Source organism: Centrocercus urophasianus, unplaced genomic scaffold (genome assembly GCF_019232065.1).
Source record: "Centrocercus urophasianus isolate 14NV4802_14NV808 unplaced genomic scaffold, USGS_Curo_1.0 seq_19, whole genome shotgun sequence".
Taxonomy (NCBI): Eukaryota; Metazoa; Chordata; class Aves; order Galliformes; family Phasianidae; genus Centrocercus; species Centrocercus urophasianus.
This window is the reverse complement of record NW_024884744.1, coordinates 20,253,509-20,271,088: the sequence shown is the minus strand read 5'-3', so window position 1 is coordinate 20,271,088 and position 17,580 is coordinate 20,253,509. Positions and strand designations below refer to the sequence as shown.

Below are 17,580 nucleotides of genomic sequence, written 5' to 3'. Positions count from 1 at the left end.
TGAAGAGCATGGCCTGACTCTAGATCTCTTAAGTCAAACAAACATGATGAGTTAGTACTGATTTCTTGAAGCAATGGTCTTCAGAGCTCGGGCTTTCAAATCAAGGCTTCTGTAGAATAGACAGAAAGATTAACACTAAGTAACTCTACATGTAAAGTAAACTGAAAACAATGTTTCCTCGCTGACAGATCCAACCCATATTTGCTGTCAGTACTGCAGGGTTTTAGTAAGGATGATATTTGTTTATTTTTGAACCCTTTGTCTTCCCAAAATGCATGTTTCTAACATGAGGATGCTCTTTATCCAATCAGTTTGATCCTTTCTGAAAAGGAAATGTCTGGTTTGTCCCAGAAAGCACATCTGATGGCTGGAAGGCCACTGAAAACTGAGCAGATCGAGAGACTCCACATCTCTGATGTGGTGATGAGACTACCGGGAGCCTTTAAGCATGGTCTTCAGGTAAAGCAGTACTTGTAAGTAGAAACGTTGAGGGAGGACATGAGATAGTTATTGTCTTCAGGATCCTATAGTAAAACTCTTATTTAGTGAAGTATTTCTGCAGTAGTTTTTTTTATGAACAGGAAAGAATGATGTGAATCTAAACTTGTGCAGGATACCTACAGCTTGCTTTCTGAAATAAAAAAAGCAGGAACATGATGAACAGCATCTGATATCATGGTACAGGAGAAAGTGGTATCTACATACAGTATCTAGCACAGACACCTACTTTGTTTTCATTAGAGTTTGCAGTCCAGGTAGCAGGAAGGGTGGATCAAATCCATAAAACCTCTATCAGAAAAAGCAACAGTAAGCCTGCAGTATCAAACATTGTGCTATTAAAACAAAACAAGACAAAACAAAACAAAAACAAACCAGTATTCCAGAGTGGTGAACTCCAGAGATGTTACTGGACTTCAGATACAAGAGGCAGGGTTAGCCCAACAACCAGCTTACTGCAGTGAACTGCTTGTGCATGCCTAGGGAGTGAAGCTGAAAGTGGTCCCCTGCTTCTCAGGCTAGCAGCAGTTTCATGTCAGCTAGAAGCAAGTATGGCTCCTATCAGATTTTTTATTATCCTCTGGTTGTCTCAAAGGAGCACTTTATTAGACTTTCTGTCTATGGATGATATTAGCCAGAACGATAAGCCCTGAAGAGAGATTCAAATACCCATATAGTGTACATCTTCCCAGAGATAGAATAAAGGCCCTTACAACTGTAAATGAAAGCTTTTCTCCAGCAGCCTTCATTTAAGGTGTGCAATTACTACATGAGCAGTAATGTTACTCCTGTGAGTTTCTTGAGCCTCAGAAGAAACACCTGCATCCCACACAGTTATTGCTGTTGGTCTACAGTCAAACTCATAATCCTCTTTCCATGTGGAATTTAATACCTGGGGGGTCTGAACTAACCTAAATTGAACTGATGTTGGTTGGCTCTTTGATGCAAACCGTGGATACTCTTGTGCCCCAAAGAAGATAAAGCAAGAGATGATTATAAAAGGGGAGCTCTGAAGAAGTCAGCCATGCAGAGGATCAGCTGCCATTTTCTCCTCCAGCCCAGGAAGGCCAGCAGAGGTGGGCAGTATAAGCTGCAAACAATTGCAGCAATTTTTCAATTTTGTGATGCCATCAGGTGGACAAATTATGCCATGCAGCTTTGAATTAGCACAGCAATTATCAAACAGGTTTAATGAAAGAAGACTCTTCTAGTCTCCAAGAACATAGTTCCTATTCGTTTCTCTTTCAAAAGTGAAAATGCTTTCTTTTTCCTGAAGAGGCTATTTCTTCTGAAGGAAGGGAACACATTCACTTCTGAGTGTATTCTTGCCTAAAAATAAGAGATCTTAATTGTCTTTCTGTATTTCTACAGGCATTCCTTCAGAGCTGCTCAGAAGGTGCTCATTCTTAGGAATATTCCATAAAAGTTTATGGATGAAGATGCTGTCCCAACAAAACTGCCATAAAGGTAGCTCTGTCACTTACGTATAGAAACAAAGTGCCCTGCTTCCATACAGCCACCCGTTTGAGGCTGGTTTCTTGCTCTGAGGTGCTGCAGCTGCAACACTGAGAAGGCTTCAGAGGAATTACCTTAATTAGCTCCTTGAGCTGGATCCTGCAGCACAGCTCTCTCTGGCTAAAAGCAAAAATTCCAGCGGTGACAATGAGTTACTTCACCAAACTGTTCTGTAAGAAGCCAGCAGCTGTTAACCTCAATTTTAAAAAAAACAACAAAAACCCTCAGAAATAAAATGCTGCACTCCATACAAAGTGCACTTGTTAAGACATTATATAATTCCACTTCTGTCCTTAAGGTTGCCTGAAACACGTTCACTGAAAGCATAACTCACTGTGAACAAAAACCAGGCCAGCTACACGAGACTGTCATATCTCTTCTGCAGCCCCGAGTTAGTGACTGAGGTACAGAACTGAAAGTGTTGGTTTGCTGTTGTATGGCAGAAGATTTGAAGGTTATGCAAAAGCCAAAGCCAGGAATGACTCAAGAGGCATGTGTGGACTCTGGGTACCTCATCCTGTCAGCCTGATAAGGTCACCAGAGGCTAAATGGAGTGTCAGAACTTCTCATGATGTTCTGTAAAGTCTGAAGATGAATTCACCTCTACATCTCTCCTACTTGGAGAACTGTGCCTCCAGTGCTTTCACTGTTAAAGAACATCCTGCCAGTAGAGCAGTTGGAGAAATTCTGAAAGCATGTTTTTGGAAGTCCTGTTGGAGCTGGTATATAGAGTGATGTGAAATACCTTCAGCAGTGCTACTCATTTGTCACCGGTGCAAGAAACAGAAAAGCTGCTACAAGTAATGAGCAGGACTGGAACAGGCAGGTTACTTGCTGGATATCCAGATAGGATCTTTGTATGCTTGTGCAGTTCTCAACTTTTCTTGCTAGTGGCATTTTCCTATGGAAATGAAGCTACAGAACATGGATTTCTGAATAATGGCAGTAGATGTAAGTTCCAGAAAGCAAGTTACACTGAGGCACAGTGCACTCAGAGATTCATTCCTGAGGTTCTCATCTGAGGTTGAGCTGATTTAGCAATTCTCATTTGCTGCGCTATGCTGTCACGGAAGAAATAAGCTTACAAATATCTAGAATTCACCCAGTTTCACATAGCATTTGTTGAAAACCAGGATGCTTGCCAGTTCGCTGCATCTAGCAACATATCTGTTATTCATTTGATGATATACTGCCTCTGCCATCAGTATTGGTGGAGATCTTACACAAGATGTCATTCGTAACCCTGAGAGTACATTAGAGGGAACATTTTGGGTTAATTTGTCTGGGAAAGTAGCAGTGAATTATCATTCAAAACAGACAAGATCAGGGTGCCAAGGTGCCTCAGCTTTTCTTAAGCAGTGTGGAAGCATATCACCTACCTTTCTAAAGTTTTTATATTTAAACAGTCTAATTAGATATGGGGAAAGAAAAGGATTGCTTATATCAACAGTTCTGCACTAAAAATGAAGATACTGTAGCGTGGCTACAATGAGATGGAAGAGAGTTACAGAAGACCCAGGCAAAGAACACCCTTTTGCACTTATCTGGTAAATCCCACATTGCAGCTAAGAAGATACTTTTTGAAGAATGTTCTATTTTGTATCTAAGATATATCTAAGTATATACTATTTTGAAGAATAGTGCATTCACTGAGATGTCTTAAAAATATAATGCGTTGTCATCCAGAGCTGAGGCTGCTTCAGCTTCTACAGTGGGAGAAGTACTCTTACAGAGAAGGAAAACCATTCCTGTTTGTAGTGGAAATTGTTGCAGGAGCACTCCAGTTTGGAAAAGCACTGCCTGTAAAGACCAAGTGATCAGAGAAGATGGGTGGTAGTGCTGAGCTGTTGTTCTTTTTCTTCTTCCTTGTGTGCATCTTCTGAAAGGATTCCACTTCTAGTTCTGACTGGAGACAATGGTCCATCTCAGAGTTGGTGGGAAAACGTTCTGTTTTCTCTCAAGGTGATGCTTTTCAGGCTGGTCTGTGAATGATCCTCTTTCTGTGCTAAATCCTGTGAATTAGATTTTGTTACTTCGAAGGTGGAGAAATCTCTCTGCGTGTCTCCCCATCTCCATAGTCCATTTTCTCATGAAGCAGCTGAAGGGTAACAGTTACTCACAAATCACTGAGTTGGGCTGAGGATGTGCCAGTCCCTCCACTAGAGGGAGGGAGAACGTTATTTTCAATTAGCTGTTACTGATGGTGCAACCAGACTACATTAATGCCAGCTGTCATCCAAAACTGCGTATAGAAAGAGCGCAACTCTCTCGAATCAGTTGAGAGCAGCAGTCCAGAAAAGCATGGATATAAAATTATAGAAGCATGAGGACTCTCTACTTTTTTTTTCCTCTGAATCCTCACTTAATATTTCTGCAGCTCTTCAGCATCTGAATTTTTTCACTTTCACTTAACAGAAAACAAATCCTGCTGTTCATTCTAGTTCATATGGATGCCAAAACCCAACGAATGGAATGTGAAGACTGGAACAAGCTAATGGGTTTTGTTCTAATTCTCTTCAGCCTCACCAATTATTTCCTGGCATTGCTACAATTCTTTCCTCACCAATCAACTTGTTTGCGACACGGATTGCTGCTTCGACTGTATTCTCTTCCACAACTTCATCAACCAAGCCCAGCTTCAGTGCTTCAGTTGCAGAGATGTGTCTTCCTATGATGAAAAGAGAAATAAGGTGACTACAGCTGGGGCATTACATGTGATTTCACTCTTTTTCAGTCTGATCAAATGACTTACATGTAGCTGGCCTCAAGTATCAGACATGCTTATCATGTACATCAAGTGCATAACTAACTACATGCCTCAGAAGGGCATGTGTCCCTTTCCTAGTGAATCCTGGGAGGAATCAAGCTGAATTTCAACTCGTGCAGCTTATGTCCAAACAAACATCATGATTCATTAGACAAAAGCAATGGCATGACTTCCTCTCATCCCCTCATATGGAGTGTGGCACAGTACTTTACCTGTAGTAATTATATCCAGGGCAGCAGGAACCCCGATCAGTCTGGGGAGCCGCTGAGTGCCTTCAGCGCCTGGAAGCAACCCAATTGTGACTTCTGGTAAACCCATCCGTGCCTAAACCAAAGTCAAATTCAACAGCAAATCTGATTAACAAGATCAGTAATTAGGAGCTGAGCAGAACAAAGACAATTGGACCTGATTTGTGTGCTGATTCTTTCGGAATCCTCCATGAACTACTACACAAAATCCTAATTTCAGCTTTTTTTCTGTATAAGATGTTTAACCCAGAAGCCCACTCAACTTTTTCAGTAACTTATGTACAGGAGCAGAAGAGGTGTCCATCAGTGGATGTGTGGGTAGTAGCACAATGCTGGAGATCGATGGAGACAACAGCATCACCCCAGACCATAACGTGCAAAACAATGCTTCCAGCTGCACAGCTCAAAAGGGCAAACAGTTGTCAGTGTCTCTGTGACCTGCTGTCTCCTTTCACTATTTATGAGAAATTTATTGCAGGAAAACGCTCACATACTGAACTCTTCACTGACTGTCCTTCAAAAATGCTCAGGTGCTTCTTGGTGCACTTGAGATTTACTAGACTTATGGTAAAGAAGCCAGCGACAGCTCCTATCTTCACTTAAAAAATGATTCACTGTGTCTTTTTTCTTAAATTTTATACTGTATGTTTCTAACTGAGCTCTTAAGAGATGTGGAGACATTTTAAGATCTGTACTTTGGGCACCTATCTTAGGTCACATGCAGGGTATATAAAGTGCCTCTTTATTGTGTTATAGCAACCCACACTGCCAGGTGTGAGTAATTCACTCTGAAACAGCGAGGAGACACTCCTGTCAGGGAAGAGTCTCTGTAAGGAGATGAGGTGCTGCTAAAAGACAGTTGGGCAATTCTGAAGGAAGATATTTGAGAGAAATAAATAGATGACTTTGAAAGACTTAAAAGTGGAGGAGGGGAAGCTGTCTGCTGATTAGAGTGCACCCTGAGGAAACAGCCCATGAGGAATCAAATTGTAAGTGCTCTGTGCTAGCTGAGTTTCAACTATCTACTGAAACTAGGCCACTAGCAGACAGAAATGCTAAATTTACGTGGCTGGGGAGAAAAATAAGAAAGAGAAAGTCATGCTGCATGAGCCAGCTATGCAATTGTGATAACGACTTCTGAGACCGAGTGCAAATTAACACTCAGATTCTGAAGTTTCTAATTAGGAAAGACACACTGCTCAGCTTCTGCTCAGCTGCTCTTCAGGAGCAGCCTCCTGCTCTGTACATGGCCACAGGCCCCAGATGCTCCCACCAACTTCTCTAGTTCACAGTGTTACCTGCACGTGTGCGATACGATAATGACAACCAAGTGTCACCTCCAGGCCTCCTCCCAAGGCAATGCCTTCAATGGCAGCCACAACAGGCTTCTCACTCCTTTCTATTAGGGAAACTATGGGGCCCAAGCCAAGACTCTGTTTCTTTGGAGAAGAAAATCCTCGAATATCAGCGCCTGTGGAAGCACAAAAATGAGAGGGAATTAGTGGAGGAGGCAGTGAATGGAACGACACCTCCCTCAGTGCCATTAGACGTCAGCACTCGCTGATGACTGAGGTCTGACAGAACATGCTGCTGGCATGTAACAGGCAATGATCTCTTGAGAACAGCTGCAAGAAACCCAGGCTCCTTATGCATATTCAGGTCACTAAGGGGATGGCAAAATAGAAGAGTATGTAACTGTAATGATCGTGCAGTTAATGCAGTGATTTGCAAAGATGCTTATTAAAAAAATAAAAGAAGTTAAGTCTGGAGAAGTGGAATTGCTTCTTACAGGTAATGTCAAACTCCACAGGAATTTGTTAGCTTCACGGATCTCTACAACTGGAGGAGACCCGTTACAACTGCCCCGTCCCAGGATGGTTCTATATAATTGGCTAATCCTTGGTCCTGAGATTTTGCAGTGTCATGGAAAGCAAGGAGACACCAACGTGTCAGGAAGACAGGAAGATAAGAAGTTGTTCCCATTTTCAGCATGAATCTACCAGCATATTTCTGGCCTGGACCGTCCAATCTGTGATGTGTTCAAACCAGTCTGGGACAGCAGAAAAGGCTCACTGTTTTGCAGCTATTTTCAGCCACATCAGAATTTGTGGCATTTTGTTGTTAGTGCTACATGGTAGAGAATCTTCACATGTGGGCACAGTTCTTCCTCTTTTTCTCAAACTGTTTGAAGGAATGTCTTACCTGCACTGAACTTCCCATTTTCGCCACAAATTGTAACAGCTTTCACTGAAGGATCTGTTTCTGCTCTTTTCAGTCCATCCTCTAATGCCTGGAGAACTGTCGAACTGAAATAAATTAGAGATTCAGTGGCTGACAACCAACTACATCACTTTTCCACCAACACAACGGGCTCAGTGAAAATAAGCAGTGAGTCCAGTAAGTCTGCCCTCCTGTTTGTCTTCTGCCATAACCTCTCTGCTGAATATTCATTAGTCTCCCTCTCACTTCAAGGGCAAGTGCCAAAATCCAACAAGCCAATCACTGCTGACCTGTGCCAAGAGGGGAAAAAAAGTATGCAACAGGATTTTGAACAGATGTGAAATTATTGATTTGAAAATATTATGTAGAAAAAAACCCACCAATTCTGTCACAGGAAGCAATCCAGTGCTTCTGTGCTTACAGTAGTTGTGTTATCAGCAGTTGCAAAATACCAACAGAAAGAGTCTGTTCCAGATGAAAAGGTTCTGGATTTTCCATAGGAAATTATTTACAAGCCCTTAGTGTCATAGCACTTACAGCAACACCCTCCTGCCAAAAGAAAGATTTGTCATCCAAGCTGCCCATGTTATCTGTATTAATACCACACAGTTGGTTTTGCCACGTGACACTCTACTTGCAAAAATATTTCTTCTCCCTTCATACAGCTTTCTCCCATGGAGAATTTCTTGTGGGATGAAGAGGAGATATCACCACTTCTGGAAGCTTCCTGTTGTCCTGCCCTGGAGCAACGTGCCTGCCCCAGGACATGTCACAGCCCAGTTGAGCTGCATTGCATGCAACGCACGCTGTAGCTGACACTAAAAAGATGTCATTTTCCATGAAGGAAATCACAGTAAAATGTATGATAGTAAAATTGTAAAAATATTCAGGACTATCACAACTTCAAACAGCTAGAGCATGAAAGAGACAAAAACTCACCCTCATTTGCATAAGTATTTCATTACTGTGCAACAGTATCATTCATGTAACAGTAACAATGAGAAATTCACTAGGTGCATTGCAATCAGCACTTAATTCCATGCTATGTAGTCAGCTCTGCCATGTGTACTGTTTTGACTGCAAAAGAAGCCATCCTGACGAGGTGCCTCAGTGCTATGTATCTCAGCAGCACGCTGGCTGGGTAAGCATGCTCCTCAGGGCAGGCTGTTCTTGTTCTTGAGGCTGACCACTCTGGGTTATTTCTCCCTTGCACAAAACTCAGTGATGTGCTGGGTTTGTAACAAGGCTTTTAAAACATCCTTTTTTTTTTTTTTTTTTGCAAGGATTGTAAACACAAATTTAAAGATAAAGGAAAGTAGCTTAAGGGAATCCTGGAAATTAACTTGGCCAGGCTGTAATCTAACAACAGAAAATGCTTTTTGTGTGTCGTGCTGGTCTGGTCCCTCCTCTCTGTATCTCCCCCAGCATCCACAGTCGCTGCATGAGGGATGCTCTGGTATGTATCTACATACCCTCATTTAGCATCCCTTACAAACCTGCTGCTCATGAATTTGTCTAATCTTTGATCCTGCCAACCCATCTGCCTCCACAGGCTCCTGTGGCATCAAGCTTTGTATGATCTCTTTAAAAACAATCTCCTACCAGTGTAATCAAATGCCCCTAGATCAGCTACCACAGGATTCTGTAATCAGAAATAGACCTCCAATTTATTTACCTTCTTTAGGATTTCATAAACCTTGCCCTTATTCTCCTACAGCCTTTCCCTTCCAACCCGGTGACTCCCAACCTCTTCAGCATGCTTTCTTAATGCTCTTGCCTCTCAGTTTTGGTTGTCCCCTTCCAGATTGTCCCTGTGTCCTGCAAATGCATAGTCCAGAACTACAGGCAGTACTTCAGAAGTCCTATAGGTTTTTTACCATAGAGGAATGGTGTCCTCTCTTTTGTTCTGTTCTCAGCATGTGTGCTGGTAACACCCAGCATTTCATGAGTTCTTTGGGCTTTCCAAGCACACTGAGCTGGTGATCTCAAAAATCTATCAGTGGTAAAGATCCCTTCCCTGAACTGTAACTGACAGCCTTCTTTTCTTTTTTTTCCCCTGCTTTTTCCCCGTATTGTTTTTAGCATGCTTTGCAATGCATTCTTTATATTTTTAATCCTCTTAATTTCCAGCTTACATCTCCCCTGTCATGTTTTACAGGCTTTCTTATTCACATCTGATTAAGCTTTCCACTTCTTAAAACCTTTTTCCTGAGTGTCCCACAAAGCCTTGCAGTGCCAGCAGCCCACCTCTGCTCACAGGCTATGGCTGATCCTTTCTCTTGTTAGTTTTATCTGTCTGTCCCCCAAACTTCCAGTTCCCTGCACATTCAAGTGCCTCCTCTCTAAGCTGTGGTCCCACAGATGATTAGGACTGCAGACCTCTGGAAGTTAAAACTTTGTAAACCACGAGAGAAAAAAAAAAAACAAAAACAAGTTTGGTACATGGCAGCTCTGTTAGTGGAGAGATGGATTAGCTTGAAAAGAGTCCATGTGGGAACCAAATTTGCTGCCAGCTTCACAAGTCGGCACATATTCCTCAGGAAAGCACTGCCTAGGAGGTACTGCACAGCAGCAGATGCTGTCAGACAGCAAAAAGCAAATTCCTACCCACCAGTGGCTTCTGAAGTGCTGATGGCTGGTGCGATGGAGTGGGAGCTGGGCTAATGGTGCTGAGCATCACGTCTAATGGGGAGAGAGAGGTGAGGCTGGAGCACAGCAGAGCAGGAAAAGCACATCAGCCTTTTAAAAAGCATCTGTGCCTGCTGTGAAATTAAACTGTCAGGACTGCAGGACATGGCCCCTGTCTGTAACTTTCCCTGCCTGCTGTCACTTACACAGACAGACATCTCAAACAGCAATCACAAACCTGCTCCCCTGCAGATGAATAACTAAAATATGCAAGAAGGTACACACAAGGATCACAGAGTGCTCTCTACCTTCCATAGCTATAGCCAGGTCTCAGCTCAAAGCTGCCATTACGAAACAACTGTTGATCCTGCTGAACCAGGTTTTACTCCAATTGCTAACCAAATGGCGCAAGCCTAGTTAAAGCTGAGCTCTGTGCAGCTGTCACACTTGCTCCTTGCAAATTCAGCAAGTCTTAGTAAATCAGGAGATAAATTAGAAGCCCTTAACATCCAGACTTTCCTTCTGTTACTGGCTACAGGTGAGTGGAAGAGCCTGCAACAGACTCCAGCTGCACATGTGCTGTGTTCGCTGCCTCAGCCTGCCAGCTGTTGGACTGATCTCATCTATCTATCCTGCTCCCTCCTATGTTGCAAGCTTAAGTTTCATGGCATCTTAACTGATTTAAACCCATGCTGTGCAGATTCCTGTTCTCACTCATGCCTTGCAATCATGCAAGGAGCAGATGCAGAGAGCTAGACTGGCTGAAAGCAGCTCCAAGAACCAGGTTGCTCACGCCAGCCCCACAAGCAGCAGCACAGCACAGCAGGGCTGTGAGAACCAGGTCCAGGTCACAGCAGTGTGCTGTGAAGTGCTTGCTGCCTTCCATGGTAGGGACAGAAGGTTTTATGGGCACAGCCTGGCTGTGTTCCAAGCCTGCTCTTGGCCAAAGGAGATCCAAGAGACATTCTGGGAGCCCTACACGTCCAGTTCATCAGTCAGGTTACTCCTAATTTGCTTTCTCATTCTAATTATCCAAGTATGTAAAAAGGGTCTTTCTGTGCTTTCAAACATTGCAGTGAAGGAGTGAGTGCAGGCAGCTGGAGCAACGCACCTTGCCACAGCAAGGGCAGCAGCTTGTGTTTCCCATTCATGCTCATACATGCCCCTCAGCCTCTTCTTAACAAACTTTCTGCTTTAGAAGTTGCGTGTGACTGCAGTGGATGTTTTGCCTTAGGAGAACAAATGGAGCGAGCACTATGGTCACTGTTACAGCATGGCTCCTCAACTGTGACTGCTTACAAGGCAAATTTCACAAACCAAACTACACGCGTATCCCTTCTGAAAGATGGAAAACCACAGAGGTGCGCAAGAACTTCTTTACGGTGAGGTGACGGAGCAGTGGAACAGGCTGCCCAGGGAGGTGGGGGAGTCTCCTGCTCTGGAGATGTTCAAGACCTGCCCGGATGCCTTCCTGTGCGACCTGCTGTAGGGAACCTGCTTTGGCAGGGGGGTTGGACTCGATGATCTCTGGAGGTCCCTTCCAGCCCCTACAATTCTGCGATTCTGTGAACTTCAGGGGCTCTGCTTGGCTGCCTGTCCCCAGCTGTTCTGAGATCACCTTCTTCATCAGGTGTAGCATCGGGAGGTCAGTGCCTTCATCATTTCTAAAGGCACGTGAGCGGCCTGCATTCTGACACCGGGGCTGGACATCGGTGCCTCCCGCTAAGCCATGCCCTCTGCTCACAGAGCCCTTTGCCCCAACCCCTGCACGCACTTGGTAGCACAGCTAAAGCCAATTTCCACCTGCAAATTGCACGGGAACTGAGAAATAGAAGAGCTGTGCTAACGCTGTGAGCTACTGCTGACACTTCGCGGTGTAAGTGACAAGGAACGTGCCAAGTTTGACGAGAGATTCCGAGGGAGATGGCAGAAAGCGCACGCCCGTGAACCTGGCATTTCTCCCGAGGGGAAAAAAAACCCTCTAGACGTTATAACAAGGAGCACAAATCACGAAGGAGCTCAGCGCAGTTATGGCAAAGCGATATCTAAGCTCTAAGCCTCGTGTTGTCGCTCTGCAGGAGCCACCCGAACTGACAAGCGCAGTGCCACGGCCGCACCCCTCGTGCCCTCAGAGGAAAGCCCGCAGTCCCGACAACCGAGCGGGGCCCCAGGCTCCCGGAGCCGGGACAGCAAACTCCCGGCCGTGCCGTTCCCGCCTCACAAAATGGCGGGCGGCGCCGCCGTTACCTCAGCGCGTTGACCGGCGGGTTGCGGAGCCGGATGACGGCCACGGCCGCGGCACCCCTCGCGTACTGCGCCATGCCGAGCGCTGCCTCTCTCCCCGCGTCTCTGCCCAGCGCCCGGCTCGCAGAGCAGCCTGCCCAGGCGGGGCGGGGCGGAACGGGACGGGGCACGGTACGGCACAAGGCTTGGTGACTGTCAGTGCAGCGTGCCCGCGCTCCGTGCGGTTGAATATAAACCAGCCATCAGGAGGGCTGGTCCTGCTGCAGTCTCTGCCGGACGCTAAAAAGCGGGGAAAGGTCCTCCTGAGGGAAGAGAGTTCCAGGCAGGTCAGGGAGCAGCCTGCCTATCTAAAGAGAGGCTGAGGGAAGGAAGGGGACGGACTCGTTAGCGGGATCTGTTGTGATAGGACAAGGGGAAAAGGGTTTCAAACTAAAAGACGGGAGATTTATGTTGGATATAAGGAAAAAGTCTCGTGCAATAAGGGTAGTGAAGGCTGGCCCAGGTTCTCGGGGGGCTGGTGGATGCACTTGGTACAAAGAGAACATCCCGAGTTCCACAAGGACCGTCTGTTGTTGGTGTGGCTAATCTTGTCTTTTAGGAGCATCTTGAACATCAGCATGTCTGCCAGAAGGGAGATTGTAAACTGTTGTTTAAAAAAAGGTGCATGAATGGGAGAGGTGGTTGAGGTCTCATGAGTGCTGGAGACCTCTCTCCAAGCACGTAGAAGTACTGTACCCAAATGTATTATAAGGGATGGCGTGGTGAGCTGTCTGGAGCACAGGTCTTATAAGGAGAGGCTGATGGAAGTGGAATGGTTCAGTCCAGAGAGGAGGAGGCTCAGGGAGATCTTCTTGCTCCCTATGGTTCCCTGAGTTGAGGTTGTGGTGAGGTGGAGGTTGGCCTCTTCTTCCTCACAACTAAGGCTAAAGGGAATGTCCTCGAGTTACACCAGGTAAGGTTCAGGTTAGATGATAGAAAAAATTTCCTCTCAGAAAGAATGGTTTGGCTCTGGAATGGATTGCCCAGGGAGCTGGTTGAGTCACTGTCCCTGGAAATACAAGAAACATTTAGATATACTGAGGGACATGGTTTAATGGGAAATACTGGTCATAGGTGGACTGGATGATCTTGGAGGTCTTTTCCAACCTTGGTGATTGTACGATTAGGTGGAAGGATCCCCTTCTGCATCTAGTGCTATATTAAAGAATGGCTGCATCTTAATACCACATTGGTCTTAAGGGTTTGTTTGGCAGCACATTGAGTCCAACCCCTGGCTCTGCACAGCACCACTGGAAAATGAGACCATGTGTCTGAGGGTGATGTCCAGATACTTCTTGAATTCTGGCAGCTTGGGGCTGTGCCCAGTGCCCTGCGAGCCTGTTCCTCTCAGTGAAGAAATCCTTCCTGATACCCCACCTTAATATGAGCTGTAATGAGATTGTTAAGGTTGCTCGTGTTCCTTGATGGAATACCATGAAGTTTGCTTGGATAATGGGAAGAGCTGTGTCTTTGCACCAAATAGAAAAAGGAAAATTCTACTTAGTCTTTGTACCAAGCAAATAAGGAGTGTTCTGTTAAGTCTTTGTACCAAATAAATAAGGATAATTCTGCTTGGAATCAGTTAATTGTGAAAGCGAGTGTTGAATATGTATGTACCTCCAAGAAAACCTCAGCACGTGTAATGCAAGTAATGTATACAAGCTGAAGATTTTTTGTGCAAGGTATGCATGAGAGGTGGAGTGCAGCCCCCATACATTCAGCACTGAAAATAAGGAGTGCTTGCTTTCTGACACTCCAGCTTGATTCTTAGGGAGTTTCATAACAGATTGACTTACAGCATCAGTTTGGCACCCCAGATGGGGTAAGCCTCGACAGTTCCTGAGTTCACAGAATATCATCTGGCACTGAAGTATTCTAGGGAGGGCCTTGATCCCCAGGCTGAAGAGCTCTCCTGACAAGACCACTGATTAGTGAGTATTAAAGCATTCTTTTATCATTATTTTATTTGGGTTGCCTGCCTGTCAGATGTAATGAAAGTTGCACAGTACAGTGCTAAGAACCCAAGTAAGGGGTTAAAACCCCTGGGGGATTAGAGTCCCCTGGTTTGGTTTAGTTTAGTTGCCTGCCCATCAGATGTAATGAAAGTTGTGCATGGTGGGGCTAGCAATTGAGGTGATGGTTCATGCCCCCTTTTGGTTTATTTTGGTTCCTTGCCTGCCAGATGTGATAAAGGTTGTGCAGGGTAGGGCTGAGAACTTGGGTAAGAGGTTAAAGTCTCCCCCCCCCCCCCAAGGTAAATATTAAATGTGATAATTGTCATTGAGTGTGCTTGTTTGGTTGCTGTTTGTGCTGTTACTGTGTGCTATTTGTTACTGTACAAAGAATTCACCCACGTGTGTCATTAAAATGGGCACTGGATAATGAGGGGATTTTGAAAAAGCCACCTTTGTGCTGCAGTTTAAATCATTGGAAGGAAATAGCTGGATCCCGTGATGGGGTTGTGTGGAAAAATGATTTAAGTACAGTGGGACTGCTCTGTGGCATCTCATCCCCCAGCCTGCATGTGTAGCCAGGCCTGTACCTTCCTAGTGCAGAATCCAGCACTTGCTCGTGTTAAACTCCATGCAGTTGGTGATTCCCCAGCTCTCTCATTTGCCTGGATCTCTGCAAGGCCTCTTTACCCTCGACACGGTCAACGGCTCCTCTCAGTTCAGTATCACCAGCAATCTTGCTCAAAACACCTCTTGTTCGTTTGTTATTGCAGCAGATCACCAGAATTCTTTTATTTGTAAGCAGTGTTGAAGACAAAACCAGGGATAAGGCCCTGCAAAAAAAACCCAAAAAACAGTGCATTTGGGGAGTTTACAAAAATGTTGTGAACTGCACCTTGGAGTTGTGGGAGATAACTGGTTGGTTTTTTATTAACCAGACCAAAATCAAAGATCACCCCAATTAGTTGTACTTCCTGTTTATAATTTAGAGCTCCAATTTACTTGTCCTTTAATAACATAATCACCATAGTTGTGGCACAGCAGGGACTTTCTGAGCTTGAATAAACACAGAAGAAAACAGTCTGTAGAAAGAGAAGGCTCAGCAACTTTATAGATTTGTGGAAAGGTTCCAATAAGTGCTAAAGGTTTTTTGCTGTAAGCAATACGTTCCTCTTAAACGTAAATAGATTTTGGTAACAAGAAAAGGAAGTTTAAGTTTATATGGCAGAGGAAATTAAAGTCTTCAGAGCTTTCTGTAAAGTGTTTAATCTGTACTTCACTGAGTTACTCAAGGACCAACTACAAGGACATGAGCTTAAACTCAAACGCCCGAACCAATGAAGGATGAACAGTGCATGGGCAGCCCCAGATTGGGCTTTTTCCCCCCTTTTTTCTTTTCTCTCACACCTTAGTTGTTTTCCATTTTCACAGCAGTTGGATCCAAGGCAATGGAGCTCGGCTATATCTGAGCACAGGCAGCTGTGGGAGGGTGGAGAGGTTGCAGAGCTGCTAGTACAGTTAACATTGACAAAATGTAATCGAGATGTATTTCTTTCTGCAAGCTTTTGAGAAATTCAGCAAGAACTTGTATAGTATCTAGAGCTTCCAAGGAGCAGGTTCTTGCCTCCAGATTTCCTGGCAGCATACACCTCCATGAAAAACAGCTGTTGACTATCAAACCAGGAGACGTGGTGACAGCTTTCTTAGCCCTAGGCCTGCCAAAAGAAGACATACCTTGCTAATAAATCTAGAGAGAAATTAAGCTAATACAATGTCTAAAACAGCTCATGTGTTGTTCATCCTCTGCAAGGGGACAGTCCTGATCTTATCTGTCTCTGCAACAGCCAGTGCCATTTCAGAAGAACCTGCAATTATGTGTAAAGAAGACTGAGTAACCAAAGCTTGCTTTTGGCAGGAGAAGGATGCACTGAGATAGTTGCAGACCTTCCTGTAAGTGTTATTACATTTTGTCATCCATTTGATTACTGTCTTTTGACTACGTGGTAGGGGATGATGCTCAGAAAATACACCATGTACTTGTTGCAATTCTGGAGAAATAAAAAGCTGCTCCAAAGAAGAATGCCAATGCCTTAGAGACCCCATTACTAGAAATGGAAATAAGGGATCTTCATCAAAGGACAGATTGAAATGAATATGAATGTTGTGCTCCGTCTGCCAGCCCCTCAGCATTTGCTGTGGTAGAAGGAAGAGAATCCTGCTTCCTCTTGAGCTGGAGCACCACAGATCTGGCAATTCTGCAGCCTCCTGGGACCAACAGCCTGCTGAATGCTGAAGTGCTGAATGATACAAACAAATGCTTTGCAGGAGGCTCATGTTAATATTTATTCCAGCATACTTGTGAACATTGGTACTTCAGAGGACATGGCTTCATTTGCTATAGACATGGAACAAAAATCACTGAAAAGTGCTTATTAGCCTGGTTGGTCAAAACTTCAATTTCTGAGCCCAAATGCATTTGAAAAGTAATGTAGTGCCAGCTGTAAGGAGCAGTGAATTTCTGCTGAAACTACTTCTGAGGAACATGGAAACTGCACTGTACAAGCTCGTGTGTTGTGGTAAAACTGCTCCACTGAGGAGGGCAGGAGCTCTGAAAATGTCTTGACAGCAGCTGATCTAAACAACAAGATCTAAATCCACACGTACTGCTGCTGAAATGGCTCAGAGGGCCTGCTGAATTCATCAGCCACTGCTTCCTGTGATCTTCTGTCTGGTACGCTGTCCTCTGCTCCTGGCTAGCACTTCTACCTGTGGTAAAAACAATACTTGTTAGCATCTGATCATCAAACGGTTTTCAAAGGCTCCTTTGGCCGAGTGCACCTTGATGTGACCTTTTCTGCTGACCGTAAGGTCCTTCTGTAAACTGTTTCCTAGAAGAGATCTGGAGCTCAGAGCCTGGGGCTGGTACATGGAGCTCTTTGAAAGGCACAGCTGGAGCAGGGCAGGGGTGGGAACTACATGTATACCGCAAGATACTGAGGGCTGTAAAACACTCTATCCTACAGTTTAAATTTCACTCTTTGACTGTACAGAGCTGAGTGTCTGTCCAGTGGGTCCCTGCTACTGCGTGCCCTTCCAGATGAGCAGCTTCTTCCTTCCGGACTGTGCCTGTGCAGTGTGGACAGCCCAGGACAGCACAGCTCATTGTCTTACAGAGGCTTTACTCTGCCCCATGGCTTCCTGAATCCAAAGCTTCACAATGCATCAAAGCTGTAATATGTAATATTTTTTAACAGTAAAGCCTGCAAAAAAAAAAGAAAAAAAAAAAAAAAAAAGCCATTCACATTTCCACATGCACACACCTGCTGTAACATATTTGTTAGCAACATACAAAGCTACAGAATTTTCTTTCAGGTTGGTGCTCCGGTCAGCATTTATTTCCCTCTGTACTGCTCTGCCCATACAAACCATTTTAGAATTTTACTTGTCTTAAATAAAAATCATCGTTTCA

The 17,580-nt window shown here is 44.6% G+C and overlaps 1 protein-coding gene and 1 long non-coding RNA gene across 2 annotated transcripts in view; one reads left to right on the top strand and one right to left on the bottom strand.

Moving 5' to 3' along the window:
* The window catches only part of EHHADH (enoyl-CoA hydratase and 3-hydroxyacyl CoA dehydrogenase), a 23,482-nt gene extending 11,251 nt beyond the window's left edge, over nucleotides 1–12,231 (bottom strand). Inside the window, exons 1-5 of the mRNA XM_042820262.1 lie at nucleotides 12,124–12,231; nucleotides 7,231–7,334; nucleotides 6,327–6,499; nucleotides 4,993–5,104; nucleotides 4,577–4,681 (exon numbers count right to left, since the gene is read on the bottom strand). Of these exons, the coding sequence (XP_042676196.1) occupies nucleotides 4,577–4,681; nucleotides 4,993–5,104; nucleotides 6,327–6,499; nucleotides 7,231–7,334; nucleotides 12,124–12,197 (568 nt within the window). The 5' untranslated portion in view covers nucleotides 12,198–12,231. The remainder of the gene's footprint in view (nucleotides 1–4,576; nucleotides 4,682–4,992; nucleotides 5,105–6,326; nucleotides 6,500–7,230; nucleotides 7,335–12,123) is intronic.
* LOC122161139 lies at nucleotides 12,130–17,580 on the top strand. The gene is made up of 3 exons (XR_006169106.1): nucleotides 12,130–13,072; nucleotides 13,946–14,090; nucleotides 15,674–17,580. It is a non-coding gene; the product is annotated as an uncharacterized LOC122161139 (long non-coding RNA).